The sequence below is a fragment of the Tauraco erythrolophus genome, chromosome 8, assembly GCF_009769465.1.
Source record: "Tauraco erythrolophus isolate bTauEry1 chromosome 8, bTauEry1.pri, whole genome shotgun sequence".
NCBI classification, from domain to species: domain Eukaryota; kingdom Metazoa; phylum Chordata; class Aves; order Musophagiformes; family Musophagidae; genus Tauraco; species Tauraco erythrolophus.
Window position 1 is genome coordinate 28,709,440 of NC_141472.1, and position 16,769 is coordinate 28,726,208.

Genomic DNA, 16,769 nt, shown 5'->3' on the forward strand with positions numbered 1-16,769 from the left:
GAACCAGTTCTGGGCAGATCAGAGTCTGTCCTCGTGGTCAGCTACCTGTAATAGGACAAACTGAGTCAGATCTCCCATTCCCTTAGTTACGGTAAGTACGGCGAAGGGAGGCAGTGCTGGCCTGGTCTATTGAATTGTGTTCTCAAAAATTGATCTGCTCCCTTCCCAGTGGTTCTTTTGAAGGTTGCACATGCTTTAATTATGTATGCATGTCCTGTCAATGCATATTAATTGTGTTACGCTTCTCCTCTGCAGAGGGAAACTTGCCCACGGCTGAAGTGTAACTAATGATGCCAAACCTTCTCTGGAGGCGTGTGATTGTTTTTTTTTGTCTTGTTTCAATTCAGCCTTTCACCTTCCCTCCCTCTCTCTTCAGATGGAGTTGATTGGACCCTGCTCTATGCCTGTGGTTGTGATTTCCCTCACCTTCAGTTTTTGTGGCTAACCTGGTTCCTGTCTCTGTTTTTTTTGGGTGTCGCCGTCTGTGCTGTGGCCGTGTGCTCACTTGCATGCAGTTGAGGAAAGGGCCTCCGGTGCCTCCGCCTCCAAAAGTCACCCCCTCCAAGGAGATCAAGCAGGAGAACATCATCAGTCTGTTTGATGACAATTTTGTCCCTGAGATAAGTGTGACAACCCCTTCGCAGGTTAGCTGCTATGCCATGCCTTATATTTTTCTGCCTCTGAACTTTTCCTTTTGACCTTTCTTCTCTTTGGAGGTGTCAAGCCATGAAACCTGGTCAGGTGAAGGAGGAAGGCAAGCTCAGCATTAGACCTCAGAAGGCAAAGGATTAGATAGGAGACTAACTTAGAGGGGAGAGTGTCTGGAAGGCAGCTTTGACTAATACGTTGCCCTTTTGAGAGCTTTCCTTCATAGAAGAAACGGAGAAATGCAACTGGTGAAGATGTCAGAAAGTAATTGCTGCATTTGTTCAGCAGCAATGCACGTGGGTTATGGCTCCCCTCATATCCCGTGATATGCTTTCTCCGAACCCACTGATCCTGGCTGTGGATGAAGCATGTGTTTTCTGCTCTTGTGCATCCCCAAGTGCTGACCCTGGCATCTGTGCCAGTTCTGGGAGAAGGCAGTTTTGCGATCTCAGTGCCTTCACACATGGTCTTAAAGCCCACACCTGCACAGGAAAGGCCAACAGGAGTTGCATAAAGTTCTCTTTGCAGAGAATAAGTGACCCTGGCTTAGATGGGCAGGATTGTACCTGCTGCGAATTCAGGAATACTGACACGATCTATCACTCTTCACCTGCCAGCGGTTCCCATCAGAATATTTCGTTCTTGTCATGTGGCACCTTTTGAAGCCCTGAAAAAGGAAAAATATTTTCAAATTACATGTTTTCCTCTTTATTTCCTTTTGATTTACATCACTGCAAGAGAGGATGCCCGGGTGGGGAATTCTGTGTTGGATCTAGGATAATGACAGTCCTTATGTATATAGGAGCCTGACCAGATTTCTGGCTGTATCATGAAATACCTGCATCTACTTTTTTAAAATATATATACGTATATATATATTATTTTTTTTCAAAATGCTTGTTAAAGCACAAGTAATATCTCTATCAGTGCTCTTCTGTGACTCATTCCTAACTTTTCCTTGCATCATGCTGCTCCATTGCCTCTGGTTTGCCACCTTCCACCCAGCTGCTGAGGAACAGAAGTGGAGAGGGGGGAAAGGAAGTCCATGTCAGATTTTGGATTGCAATAGATAAAGCTTGCAGAGCAGAGAGATGATTTGATAGCAATGTTGGAAGGCAGAGACCTCAGGCAGCTGGGCAACTTTATAATTTTCTGTGCTTCCCTCTTCTGTATCATAATGGACAGCTCTGTCTGCCCCATGGTTTGTATTGTGTAATTCCATGTGAACACCAGCCCTTAGTCAGACGGGCTGTTCTGTACCTGATCAGTGCTGTGAACCAGGATGGGATCTCCTGTGATTTTTCAATCAGATGGGAGTTCTGAGGGAGAACTCTAGTTGCCAGAACAATCTTCACTGAAGCACCCAACAGCCGCGAGCGTTCAGTGTGTTGCCCAGGGCCATTCAGATATCTTAGCTCCACTGAGCTCTCTTGTGGGAGATCTGGGTAAAGGCAAGGAGTACTAGCCCTTGAATGTTAAGTCTTGAATGGCAGGTAAGATTATTCCATGACTGGAACCTTTGATGTCTCACTACGAAACGTAATTAAAGATTAGGGTTTGAGTCTCTCTGGTGGTTGGCCTGGATGTGCTGGAGCAGCGTACTAGAATGCTCGTTGGTTTTTGCATACTGGTCAGGATTTGTTATTGTGAGGTTCCTTGTCCTCATCCCTGTGGATCTCAAAAAGAGATGTTCATAAGGAAGAGAAAAATCTGTAAGAGAATCGGGAGTAAGAGGAAACTAGAGGAGGTGAAAAGAATGGTGGTGTGGGTCATATTCAGAGGACTTTCTCTTAAATAGTGTCTCTTGCTGCTTTCCAGGAGTTTTTCCATCGTGGGGCTATGATATAACTATGGAGACCAACCTGCCACACTTTGTGTGTTGCTGGAGATGTAGTTGAAGCAGTAGGGCCAGTGAGCTGAGAGGTCAGTGAAAACAGGGGCAAATCTTCTTGGACTTCCTGGAGAGAGCAGCTTCCTCTGAAGCTGAGTAGAAAGGAGTGTCTTGTAGTGGTTAGGTTAAATCTGAAAACCAAAAGTGACAGTTCGATTTTGAACACTAATGACTGGTGTCCTTTGTAGTGACTGTGTTATTAATGGTAATCAGCGAATGTGCCATCATTGTCTTTAGCTAGAGCGTTAGTGAGTCGAAGGAAGTTATTCTGCAGACTTTGAAGAGAGTAGCAAAGCCTCTCAAATTTATGCTTTGTTAGAAGACTCGTGTGTGTGTATGTTTCTGGGATGTTCAGAAATGGAAACCATTGAAAACAGTATTTTTGGATTGGGGAGTGATTCAAATAGCTTAGCTTGGGTGAGCTGCCATATTGTGTGTTTCTGTCTCAGAAGGCAGGAGGGAATTAAGAGCTTTGGGAGTTAGCTCTGAGGGCTCTCAGACTTGCCTTCCAGCAGTTTGAGTGGTCTTCTGCCTGGATCCGTGTGTCTTGAGATAAGTCGTGGGTGGCAGCTCTTCTGTATGTGGCTGAGGGAGTCTGTTCTGGGCCTTCAGTACAAAGGCAGCTGGACGAGCTATGGAAGAGAAGCCCTTCTGAGTCACCAGTGGCAGTGGTCCTTTTGACCACAGCAACTCAGCTGCTTACACCATGTCAGCGCATTTGGCCAGGTGGGAAGATGAATGATCCCTGCGGAAGAGGCTCAGGTTTGGTTTGCAGTGGCACCCATGTGAACTGCCTGTGACGATAGGCACCAAGCAGTCAGGAGTCACATCAGGTGTTTGCATTGCCATCATGTCTTCTGCGCTGGCAGCCTGATCTCCTGGATATCACATACCCTCCCTCTACTGTGCGCGCACATGTGTGTCTAATGCTCGTACTGCTTTTTCTTCCTCACTGCTACCAAGTTTGATGCCCCTGGGCCCTTCCAGGAGGGAGCCAGCCTGTTGGATCTGGATTTTGATCCCATTAAACCAGATGCCACTGTGGGGAAGACCCCCACACCTGCCTCCCAGGTTGGTTCATATCACCATTCCTTCTCCCTTCATAACTGACTTGTTGACGAGCGTGGCGTGACCTGCACCCACATGAATGATAACGTGAGTGAGCTGTGGGTGGCTGGGCTGGGTGCCCAGCCCTGTGCCTTGCAGATGGGCACCTTGGTCTTCTCTGCTGGATGTGTAAGTCCAGGGAGAATCGGGTGGCTATTAGCTTGGCCACCGTTTGGCACGAGGCATTTGTGGGATACTTGCACATTGCTCTGATCTACTGATTGACAACTTCTTCAGCTTAATGTACGTCCCTCCCTAGATTAGCATCCTCTGTATGCTATATGGATTTAAACTGTTGCTCTGTTGATGGGAATTCAGCCTCAGTTCTGTGCTCCTGCTATAAATTGCTCTCAAAAGGATTTTTAATAAACAGACATTCTGATAATCTGCAGTTACTTAAGGTGAATAAAGCTGTAGACGGATATTCAGGTGATGTGAAGCCCTTCTTTTTCGGGGTGTAACGTGGCCTCTGTTCATAGTTAAGAAGTAGCTGCCTCCCTGAGCATAGTGCTGTGCAGTGCAGCATCAAAAAGTAAGATGCCTAAATCTGGTCTGGCCTGTACTTGCTCCTGCCCACTGTCAGAGGCAGGTGCACTGCGCTCCATTTTATGTCTAAATGGCTGGAGGCTTTGAAGTGCATCCTAAATTTGGCTGTTGTCCTCACCAAGACTTTCCATTTTATATGTATGAAATGTTATTTTTTGCCTGTGGTTGCCGTTAACATTTGTAATAAACATAATTGGGATGCCTACAGTATTTCTCCAGTATCATTATGTCAAGTAGGCTTGTATGACACAGATATTTTTTTTGTAGCAATAAGACCTCTTTTATTAGAGACATCAAACATCAGACATTTGATTTTTCTAAATTAAAATACTATATATGCAAAATACTAGTTATTATCATAGTTTGATACACACCAATATGGCAAGCTACTACTTTCTGGAACTTTAAGTGGGCAGACTGGCATTTCATGCCTGCTTCCCTGACAGAACAAGCTGCATGCCAGGATAAGCTTTTTTTAAAATAATTTATTTACTGAGATTTTTTTTCTTCTGAATCACGAGTTATAACTTGGATAATTTGATATACTTACATAAGATTACGAGTATAAATTTGACTTAAAATGGAACTTTTTGTTATCCTTCCAGCAAGCAACAAATATTGCACTGATTGGGTTTTTCAAAACTGCTCAGAAATAGCATATTTGGTGTTCTGATGTATTTATTATTAGCTGCAGAAGCCAATAAAAGGAAGAGTGTGAAATCAGTACTTACTAATGGTAACCACGGTACAAAACCTAGTGAAAACCACTTAGTTTTCAAAGCAGTCAAATTTGTTTCCTAAAGGGTGGGCATTATGGCAAAGAGCTTAAGATATTTCACTACTGATCCAAAGACACCAGCTGAAGTTTTGTTCTGAAATTATGCAAACTCTATTGGGTGCAGATATATGGAAGCATGTTTAACCCTGATAGACCACAAACTGATGAGTGTTTTTTTTTTTTTTCTGGCTATGTGGTCTTCCACTGATAACTGAATATGGCTTGGCTATCTCCCTTCATACCAGAGATAGAAAAAACCCTTACTCAAATGCCTTGGTACTTAAATTTAAACATGCAGTGGGGAGGGGTGTATAAATTCAGGTACTAAAAAAATATTTTTAAAACATGCAGAGATAAGTGCTGTTGAATGTGTATGTCTGCTTCAGTCTGATCAGCTTCTGTAATGTTTGTGCTCACTGAAATAATCATGTATAAACATGTTTTATTTTTGTTGCTCTTTGACATGCTTAGTCTTTACCTTGGGATTTATGGGAGGTAAGAACTTCACATGGCTTTCATCTCTCATCATGTACTGTGCATGTGGCAGTGCCATCTCTGTGCGCATACCTGTCTCCTTTCCCTCGCTGCTTTTCCTTTCTGCACACCCCAAATCAAAGATGCTCCATGTGCTGCTGAACTCACTTTTGCACCTTCTTGAAGCCACGGGGGCAGCCACATGTTTGCAGGTCTGGCACTCCGAAACTTATGTCTCCACTAGTGAACAACCCTATTGCCTTTCCCTGCTAACTCACTCATCTTTCCTTTGGCATGATGCTGTGATGTTCTCCTCAAACTTAATCCCACTGTGGCATCATTCTCACCCTCCACTCCCCAGCATTCCCTAAACTCTTTACATCCTGTTTGTCTTGTGTGCGATGCATAAATGTCTCAGCTGCCCCTTGTCCTTACTGCCTGTACCATTGGGTATACACATATGTTTAGAATTATCTGTGGTGTTTTCTGTTCATTGATCATCATTGCCAGAAAGGCTGACTTACCTGGCATCTGCCTCAACGTCAGCTTTGGAGCTTGCTGACACGGGAGACCCTACACGCTGCATCTGAACCAAAGCCAGACCCTCGTTTATGCCCTCTAGATATATCAGGCCTGCAGATTAGCCTATTTGGAGATATTTCAAGCACAACTGGTTTTGAGCCCCTCTGAACAAACAGCCAGCAGTGTGGACAGAAAACTCTTGGTCTGAGTACTCAAGCCTGCTACTCGAGCTGGTTATATCCCATGGTGTAGATGTAAGCATGTGTCCTTGGCTGATGCTGGGGAATTGAGTTCTGCCAACCTTTCCATTCTCAAGAGCCAGATCACCACCCAGAGGCAGTACTTGGAAGGACATGACTTAACCCTTGCTGAGAGCCTGGCCCAAGGACTCAGCTGTGGCCAATTCTCTCCTTCACATGAGCTTGGGTCATGTCGAAAAAGATGTTTCCCTTGTGTGTTTTATCCGCCATCAGTGTTTGACATCTGTCATTCCCCTGTATGTGCCTTGTCAGTCTGTCTTGGTAAGAAAGAAAAGACATCTGCGTTCTTGCAAGGAAATATCTCGTGCCCTTCAAGTGGATGGGAATGGTGAGGTAGGACTGTGAGCTGTGCTTACAGTCTGGGGTGTAAAAAGTGTTTTGGGCTATTTCTTCCATCCTGGAAACTGATCTCACCCAAAGGACAATTTCATCAACCGGGGAATGCTACTAGACAAGATGTTCTCACCGTGCCAATTCTCACCTTGGCATACCAGACATGGTTAAAGAGCAGAGCTCCCTGTAGCTGGGGAGTCGTCCTCTTGCTCTTCAAGTCTTCTGCAGTGCTTTTGCTCTAATGTTGTTCTTTGCTGTTATGAGAGAAGACTTGTTGCATGGTCACATAGTCTCATGTGTCATGAGGTTAGCAACTGCATGGAAACTTGGCTGCTGGAGAACTTGCTTAGTTCTGCAGACTAGGAAACTTGCATTTGATGTCTATGATGCTGCTATTGGAATAAGCAAAGCTTTCAAACCGGGCAACAGCAGTGAGCAATTCTCCCTCTTCTCCCAATAGTATCTTTCCATGACTATAAATGCTTTTATAGGCCTTGAGATGCCCACAGGTACATAAAATATAAAAATAAGTAGCTGACATGAAAATGCCCTTTGTTGAAATCCAGGGGACTAATTTAGATTCAATTTCTCTGGTTATTAAATACTGTTTTTGCAAATTAGCTGCTTTTAAAAAAGGAGCTCACGTTGAGCTCCTTTTCACTTGTCCGTATAAAAACCATGCTTGGCCAGATAGAGTTGGGCTGGCATCTGTCCCAGTTCCAGTTTCGTTGAATCCAAATAAAAAGCAATCTGGGAGTGAATCTAATTAAACAGGAGAAGTCTTTGTAGCATTTCATATGCATACATTTACCTTAGCACTACCAAAGCTGCTGTGGGAATCCTCTGCAGGATGGGAACAGCTCTGCTGTTTATAATATCCTCTGGCAATGCAGGCCTGTGCTCATGGTGATGGGGAGTCATGAGGAAGGATTCGATAGGAGAGGAAAGCATGTGTTAAATGGCATCATTGGAGCAGCTGAAGGTAAAGTAATGGCTTTTTGTTAAATCAAGGATTTATTTCTTCATTATTGCTGCTGTTATTGGAGCGTTGTGCCAGTGCGTAGTAGTAGCCAGATGGGTGTAGTGTTAAGGGCTACCATGGTCGTTGCTTTACGCTGAGCTTTTGTAGGGCTGGGACTGTGATAATTGCAACATTAAGAAATCTGGACAATGCATTGCCTTAAACATGGTTGTATTCAAGGATGTGTTTACCAAATGTATGATGCATTTAGGCATGCTAAAGCTGGTTTATTCACATGTATTAAAAATGTGAAATATCTGTATTGTGCAAGCATAAAGCGAGTATCTGCTTAGATTCTGCAAAGAGGCGTGTATGCTATCTGGTATAGGGAACAAATGGATATAGACTGGCCATGAAGACGCTCAGGCTGCAAATTAAATTCCTGAGATTCTTGTCAGGAGTCTTCCCAGGTGCTGCCTGGCAAGTAGCCCAAGGGGCTGATCTGCAGCATTGATGCTACCAGATCCAACTTCCTGCATTGCTGCAGGATTCTGGGAGGGGCAAACAAATACCTTTAATTTTGTGTTAAAACAGAGTTAGCCTGACTTCGGGCAAGGGAGAATAAAAACTCGAACTGCTGGAAGTGTATCAGAGCTGTTTGGTTGGTCTTTTGTTGTGCCCAGAAACCCCTGTCCCCAGGCTTCCTAGAACAGTCTCTGCCAAGCAGTGATTTGTTGGTAATGCTGAATATTTCTCCCCAGTGGTGGCAGCTTTTGAGCATTAGAAACTCCTCTCTCCACCTACACAAATATGTGCATGCACCATGCAGAATATTCATAGCAAATTCTTACTAATAGAAGCCAAATTTGTGACTCTTTAGGCCTATCCGAAATCAGATCGGGTGAAAGCAGAGTTTTCAGTTTGGTTTGATTCGGTGCTAATGTCATGTAGATGCTGCGTCTAGACTGAGTTTTGTATCTAGACATGTTATTACCATGCTCTTCTGTTTCTGGGAGTATGCAAAGGCTTAAATGTTCCTTGATTATTGAACCTTGGAAGTAGCCTACCGAGAGATCCTCGTCCCTTGGCATGCAAGCAGGCTCGTATTCACATACAAGTGAACAATCTATGTGTGGTAATATAGACCATGTGTGTAAAGTAGGTCTGTGATTTAGATCATGAAAAGAAAGAGGGGCTCAGGATTTTTGGCGTTTCATTGATTTCCTCTGGAGCGTTGCCTACTGCGTGGCTGGAGCGAGGGAATGCAGGCTTTGCTGTGATTTCACTGGGTTGAAGAGAAAGGGAAACAGAAACCCAGCAAGACCCTGAGGTTTCTGACCGGTTTGTCAGCAGATGGCAGCAGTCAACAGCATAGAACACTTGGACAGGCTGAGCTTCGCTTTTCTGCGCACACGCGTATCTGTGATGAGTGTAACTCTCCACCTGGATGACTTTTGTATTGCAGCCTGCAGAAGCTGCCCATGCAGGAGCTGAAGCAGCTGGATCAGAAGCAGCAGCTGGAGCCGAAGCATCTAAAACTGAAGCTGATTCAGGATCGGTAAGCACCTCGTGAGACAGCATTCCCTTTTCTCCATCACGTGCCTTTGTCATGCAGCAGATGTGGGAAGCTGGGCTGGGGAAGAGAGACGTGTGGCTTCTTGGAAAAACACATCCCTGCCACCCCAGCAGTTACAGTGCTCTTATTCAGAGACCAGACTTAGACATTGCATTTTATCTGTGTAATGCTTAGGGAGAAGCTCTGCTGGAAGACCCACAAAAAGAACTGTCCCTTCACGCACATTGTGAAGCCAGCCCACAGCCCATGCCACGCTAATTTTGCATTGTTTGCTGTATTCTTCCTTGTTCACCATTTACTTTACCTGCCCTGTCCTCTAGGCTCTGCCTGTGTTGCCTGAATATCCAGGGTTCCTCTTTTTTTTTCCTGACAATGTCACCTTTTTAGGGGACTGGAGTAGATCCCATCTCATGGCCACTTGGTTCCTGTAGGCTGTCACATACAAGTTGTCTGTTCCATGAGGGCTAGACAACAACTGCGTTGTGACCGCAGTGAATGGGAAATGCTGGCATTATGGTCTCAGAAAAACTATAAATCCTCAAGACCCTTCTGCAGCCTTAAACAAGAGACGATAGCGGTCACCTCTTCTGCCTTCTCACTGCTGCCTCTGCTGTCCTTTGGGGTGTTTTTGTCACTGACTGGGGTGCTGGGAAAACCTACTGAAGCTATGGGTAGAGTTGAGATGTTGATCCTCCACGGCGAACTTGGAACTGCAATTTTGGATTCTCTTTTCTCAATGGCTTCTTTTTGTCCTTCCCTGGCTGCTGTGGCCAACCAGAGCTCTCTGCCTGCTGTCGTTGTGGAAACTTTCCCTGCTACCGTCAATGGCACTGTGGAAGGAGGAGCTTCGTCTGAAAGAGCTGATATGCCCCCAGGATTTCTGTTCAAGGTGAGTGTATGGTGGTGGCATGCTGAGTTCCTGGTGACTTTTTTTTTTTTTTCCCCCTGTAGTGAATAACTGCTTTCACTCAGCATGGCCATGGGCTATGCTGCATTGAAAACGAGAAAGGAAGTTGAAGGAGAGAGACACCTATCTCTCCAGCAGCCCAGCTTCATGCAGTTCCAGATGCTTCAAAGAACTGAATAAGAGTGTTGGTGTCTAAATGTCTGGCTGCGCTGTATAGCAAACCCCCTCCTTCTCTCTGCTGCAGTTATTTCTGTCTCTGGTGGTGTGGTAGTGTCAGTCACATAGTAGTCTAGATAGTAGATAAGCAGTCTAGATCACAGTCTAGAGAGTAGATAAGCAGTGTGCTCCAAACTGGAAGGGTCAAACTTTGATGCAAATGGCAAATGAAGAAGAGTTGGAAACACCAGTGAGGACAGAGGACTTTGTGTCTGGGGAAATTAGAAAGCCAGGATGAACAGGGGAAAAAATGTAGGATTAAACAGGCAAGCCTGGGTATTCTGAGTATGCCAAAGATCACTCGCAGCTTGTTTCAAAGGTGTGGAGAAAGGAGTGATTCTGGGTGAGGATAGTCCACAAATTTAATGTGCATAATGAAATATGGTAGCAAGACAGCACAGATGCATCATGCCTTGAAAGTGAGAAATGACAGTCGTGCTGTAGGAATGCTTTTCTCACTTTTATTTTTTTTTTTCTGGGAGTTCTACCAAAAGCAGAAGAATGTCAAAACCCTGAAGAATAATGGGAGGCTCTTCACATTTAGACTGGTTACAGGCATCATTCTAGACTGTAGTGCTCAAAGTGGAAAGCTGTAGTTTGAAGTAGAAAAGCTTTAATGCAGATGTTGGTAGGAATTAGGCCGAATACCAAAGAGAAAACATGGCAGAATACAATCACTCAAAGATCCAAACTGGTACTCTTCCCTACATTTCCTCTCCCAGCTTGTTGTTGCAGAGGTGGGAGGCTATAATCTCTAATACTCTTGCAGTCCAGCTGCAAAAGGAATACAGGGCACCATTTGAGTAAATACAGGCTTTCTACCCTGTGAGGTTTTTAGGTCCATTCCATGGGAATTTAACCCTCCTAAGGAAGGATGGGGAGGTGCTGATGCATGACAAGTTAAATGCCACTCACCAGGGTGCCCCTGTGGCAAAGGCGAGCTGTGTGCCAGGCTGTATGAACAAGCATGTAGCCATTAGATTAAGGGAAACGGTTATTCCTGTAGATGTGGCATTTGTGATCCAAGCTTGCCCTGCCTTCATCACCAGGTTGGATAAGATGGTCTCCAAAGGTGCCTTCTAACCTGAATCACTCAGTGAATTGAGGAAGTGGAAAGCCTTGTGTCATGGTTTGATGTGGAGGGGGGGGTGGTTCTGGTGGCAGGAGAGGGGTTTTTGGTCCCTGTGACCTCCCCGGTTTTGGAACCGGGTTAGGCTTAGTTCTGGCCACCAGATCAGACTGCCATCCCCCTCGGGGTTGAGCCAATAGGGCGCCTCTGCGAATTGCCCTATTTAAGTCAGGACAAAGGGACCGGAAAAGGTGCTTCGCCCAGGACCGAGCAGAGAAGGGAGGAGGCCACTGCCCCAGCTCCCTGGCTCCCGGCCAGGCGGCTGCCTGCGTCGGGCCGGCGCCGCCCACGGAGAATGGCGGCGGCAGAGCCAGCTGGGGAACTCGGGGGCACCCCACTCCCGGGGTGCCCACTGGGCTGAGTTCACCTGGAGAGGACTGAGATCTGAGAGAAACAGCTGCATTGACAGCAGGTCAGTGAGGATGGAGCGGGAGGAGGTGTGCTGGAGCCGAGTTTCCCCTGCGGCTGATGGTGAGATAGCAGGCGGCCCCCCTGCAACCAGGACGGCCTCGGTGGAGCAGAGACCCACTCGCAGCCCGTGGGGAGAAGATGCCTGAGCCTGAAGATGGTCGTGTTGGGGTGCACGACACGGCAGAGAGGCATCTGGAGTCTGCATGACGACCCACGCCGGAGCGAGTGGCTACAGCTCCCTAAGTACCCGAGACTGTGGTAAAGCCCACACCAGAGCAATCTGTGGGGAAGGATTGTTTCCAGTGGGCTGGACTCACGTTGGAGAAGTTTGTGGATTTTTCCTCGTGGGTAGGGGATCCATTGGAGCAGGGGAAAAGGGTGTAAGGACTCCTTCTCCTTTAAGAAAGAAGCAGCAGTAACAGCACGGAATGAACTGACCTGCACTCCCCCAGTCCCTGCCCCTGTGCTGCTGGGGGGAGGAGGTAGAGCCGGGAGTAAAAGGAAGGGCGGGGGGAAGGTGTCGGTTTTAAGATCTGGTTTTGTTTCTTTCTGTCCTCTCAAGTAATCGGTTTTTGTTTCCCTTTGTCCTTCTAAGTAATCATTAATAAACTGTTTTGCTTTGAGAAAAGCTCTGCCTGTTTTGCCCAGGACCATGGTTGGTGGGTGCTCCCTCTGTTCTTGTCTCAACCCTCAGTCCCTTTGTTTTTTTTCTCTCCTCTCTACTTTACTGGAGAGGGAGAGACTGTGTGAGTTTTAGTTGCTGGATCAGCCTAAAACCACGACACCTTGTCACCCATTGCAGAGATGGGTGAGAGATGGCTGGCCTCACCCGAGCTCTCCTCTGCTCTCCCTGTAGGTCCAGGCCATGCATGACTACACGGCCACTGACAGTGATGAGCTGCAGCTGAAGGCTGGGGACGTGGTGCTTGTGATTCCATTTGAGAACCCTGAGGAGCAGGTGAGTGGGGAAGACAGGGTGTACACTTGGGCCAGGAGGAGCCAAGGGGATTTCCAGAGCTGCTTCTTCCTCCACTAACAGTTGGCTGGCTGGATGCAGAGCCATCCATTTCTGGCTGGGAGCTGGCGGGAGAGCTGGATGTCCTTGAGCTTGAGATTGACTTCTTGCAACAGAAGGGAGGGCTCTGCTTGTGATTGGAAAGTGGATTCATTATCCTGCATAAAGCATGTGAAATAGTCGTGGCTTCTTGTCCTTATCAGGGCCTTTGAGCCAGTACAATGGCTTCCTTGATCTGGGAGTCAAACAGAGCCCATACTTTGCCTTCTCACTGCTCCTAAACTTGATTAACATTCCCTGTGACCAATGCAGTACAGACTGTGGCACTGGCAGGAGTGACCCACAGCCTACGATGATGTTTTCTTCCCTTTTGAGAAATGCTGGAGCTCTGAGAAAGCAGCCTGCTGTGGATGATGTCTTGCACTTCAGCATAGCAATGGCTATTTCCAAAAGACAAGGTTTGGTCAGGAGGTGGCAGCAGAACCAAAGGCTGGAGCAGGTTGCTCAGCCTCGGAGAACAGTCTCTTACTGTCCATCTCCAACTTGAATTTAATTTTTCTTTAATCTGAGCTGTTTCTAGAAGCCTTAAGTAAATCCTCCTCATTTGCTGTGTTTGAGGGCTTCCAACCGATAAAGTCTGCAGCAGTTTTACTACTTTGGCTGAGGGAGGTGGTGATTTTATAAAGTTCATGCTCACATCTCCAAGTTGTTTTTTTTTTTAAAAGGAAGGGAATTCTCCAAATTGATTCAGTAGTTTGACCAAGCCTAGACAAGATCTGAATTCCACAAGGAATAAAGGGAAGGTGATGTAGTTCACTGACTGCAGAAGATGTGGATCCTCTTTGTGCCTCAGCTGTTGGCTTTGTGAATTATGGAGGCAGATCTCGCTGCTGCTTGTGAAATGGGAGCTGTAATGAGCTGGTAGTTCTGACAGAGCTAGGTGCTCTGGGGGCAAGGGTTATATGGGGAAAAGGCAGTGATTCCTCTGGAGGCAAGACTCTTCACTGAGTGGGACTGCTCTGCACAAGCATGTGTGAGCATTTCTTTCAGAGAGCTTTCTGAATGGGAAATGAGTGGCAGCTCCCCTAGGTTTCTGTGATAGGAGATGGCATTTGTGGAGCAGAGTTTTTCAATGCCCTGTGTTTGCACTCTAGCTGGATGTGGGTGCAACAGCCATGAACTTGAGACTCTCCAAGCTGCAGAGGGTGAGCTCTGAGTGTTGCTAACATGATGCTGTAGCTGCACCGAAGCCCTCTAACCCTCCTACAGTGTATCCTGTGCTACAGCTCATTTCCCTAACCTTGACCATACCCAGCCATATGTTGTTGGCTGTTAATATGTGCATGAACTGTGCACGTGAGTGGAGGGAGCTTAGGATAATAGGCTGTGATCCATGTCCCCATCTTGCAGCTTAGGTGTCAGTTTGTGGGTACATCAGCCAGGCCTAGATTCATCTCTCTTGACAGAAGAAAGGGTTGACGACAGCTGGCACTTTGAGTGACGTGGTTCAAAATTGTCAAGGGTCAGTTTGGGTCCTTGTGTCTAATCCCTACAGCTGAGGAGACCCTTCATAGCAGGGTGCCGTGGGAGTGATGCATGCGGTATGGCACACATGCTATGTGCAAATGGATGAGCTTTCGCGCTTGCCGTGCGTTGAGCTGGAAGCTGCCTTCCAGACACTTGGGCTCAGCGTCTCCCGCCTAGTTGTTTGTCTTCCTGATTTATGGCATGTCAGTCCTTCTGCAGCCCCTGCAGCTGGCTGCTGCAGATGGGCTCCTGTCTCATGCCATTCCCATGACATCCCCTGAATGCTCAAATCTAAGGCAGCAGCAAGGGCTAACTGAGCCTGCAGGCACCCAGCACAGCCTGCAAGGAGCCAGGAACTCAGATACAGTGGCTGGTCTGAGCTGCTGCCACGTGAAATGTGCAGAAAACAGGAGAAGAGGGCAAAAGCTGCAAAATGGCAGCGGAAAACAATACATGCCCCATGGATCACCACTGGTAAGAGCCGCATGACTCCTGCGCTGCGCAGGTATGTTTTTAAAGAACATGTTTTGAGAGAGGCATTGCTTGGCCTTGGGTAAATACCCAGGTAACTCCTGCCAGTTCTAGGAAAGCAGAAGTGTCAGAACAACCATGTGAACCACACGCACGCTCGCCACATTTCTCCACAGCTTAGAGCATCTGGTTGCCTGAGCACTTCTGCCCTGGCATGTTATGTAATTGAATGTGATAACATATCTCTAACCGAGCCTGATACATGCTTTGCCCCGAGGAGTGGATGCAGAGCAGGCTGTTGAGTTTGGAGATAGCATTCACCCATGCAGCTCCGTTGCCTCATGCTGCTACCTTAACCCATAGGCTGCTCCACTTCAAATGGCTCACATGAGAGGGTGTATTTGCATGCTGAAGGAGTGCTTCTATGGTGAGCAGCTCCAAGGCATGCAGAGAATAGGGTGGTTGCACACCTGAGCTGGAAGCAGTGCAGCCTTCCCACCTTTAATATTTTGTCTTCTTCATGTGCTTTGGATGGAGCAGAAATCTTGATGTTAGACACTCTGCAGGCAGAGAGTGAGAAATCTGGTTCTCCTCCTGAGCAGGTTCTACCAGGCAGGACTTCATTTGCCTCAGTGAAATTTATCCCTGTTTATAGATGTATGGGTTTGGTGGCCAGGCAGAACCTTTATGAGAGATCTTGAGTCTTATGTCATGTGTAGCACAAGTTTGGGTGTTTTGCCAACCTCGCCTTGCATCAAGCCCAACAGACTGCTGGGTTTTGAGAAGGTGGGTTGAGCTCCAATTTTTATAGATCAGAATTTCAGTATATCGAACAAGACTCATTTTGCCTGTATTGCCTCTCTAAAACACTAATCATCCAGGTGCCCTGACTGGAGCAGGAGACGAGCACCTCCAGGGAATGATTCATCCTTTCCAAAGACCTGTGCCCAAGATGAATGGGATGAATCGAACTGTGGAGGTGCCTGTCTCTTTTATGACTATGGAAAATGCTGGACCCCTCATGTTTAGGTTGTCAAAGGTGAGATAGGTGATTCCTGTCCTGTAGATCTAGAGACTTTCTTTGGCAGAATTTCTCCTGCTTCAGTGGGAGTAAATTATGACATGTTTCTATTACACTTGGTAATTCTTTACAGTTTCACTGTTTCTGGACACTCTGGATCAGATAAGCGTTTTGGTGCCAACTCTGATGTGATGTAGCCTTCTCCCTGTTTAAAAGGGAACAACAGCGTGTTTTCCTTCTCCATCCTCCTCTTCCTAGATTGTTTCCAAGCCAAATATGAGCATGGCTTTGATAATGCCTTGACACTTCCTTGGCCTGCACTCTGTAAGAAAAATCCCTGCTCACTTCTGTCCCTCAGCACCTGATCTCTGTCTTCTTCTCTAGGACGAAGGATGGCTGATGGGCGTGAAGGAGTCTGACTGGATCCAGCATAAGGAACTTGACCAATGCCGAGGGGTTTTCCCAGAGAATTTCACAGAGCGAGTGCAGTGAAAGCCCAATCCACCAGCTGCATTTCTGCTGGAAGAAAGCGAGTTATCTGGTAGATAATTGAAAAAGAACAGCAAAATGAAAAGAAGAGAGAATTTTAAAGGAACAGAAGCCTGAAAAAAATGTCAACTTTAAAGGGTGTGTTCTTCTCAAAGGGCAAGGTTTCAGAAGTAGATTGAAATTCAAAGTGTTATCAAAATACATACATATTGTTAATAATAAGGCAAGTCAAATACCCTCTTCCCCTCTCGATTTTAACAGCATTTGGATTCAGAGGACTGATGCAGAAGCAACTCAGTGTGGTTCTCTAAATACTGCATTGACTGAATTGGCGAGATGTCAGTCTGACCCCCGGAAAGGCAGTATTTGTCTAATGGCTTGAGAGTAGAAGCTGCATTTGCTCCTGGGTGGGTTCATCTGTGTTGTCTTGAAGGTGGCTTGCATGGCAACCGTAAAAATTCAGCCTTCCCTACATGTTCAACCTACA

General features: G+C 46.4%; 1 protein-coding gene across 11 annotated transcripts in view; it reads left to right on the top strand.

Annotated features, from left to right (window-relative positions):
* The window catches only part of BIN1 (bridging integrator 1), a 99,902-nt gene extending 83,617 nt beyond the window's left edge, over positions 1–16,285 (top strand). For 3 of the 11 annotated variants that reach the window (XM_086615284.1, XM_086615285.1, XM_086615286.1), the window contains 5 exons: positions 516–644; positions 8,986–9,078; positions 9,875–9,985; positions 12,616–12,717; positions 16,178–16,285. In XM_086615284.1, the coding sequence (XP_086471410.1) occupies positions 516–644; positions 8,986–9,078; positions 9,875–9,985; positions 12,616–12,717; positions 16,178–16,285 (543 nt within the window). Of the gene's footprint in view, positions 1–515; positions 645–3,502; positions 3,611–5,441; positions 5,466–8,985; positions 9,079–9,874; positions 9,986–12,615; positions 12,718–13,928; positions 13,980–16,177 lie in introns of all 11 variants that reach the window. The other 8 variants (XM_086615287.1, XM_086615288.1, XM_086615289.1 and 5 more) reach the window with 4 other exon arrangements.
* Positions 16,286–16,769: the final 484 nt, after the last annotated feature.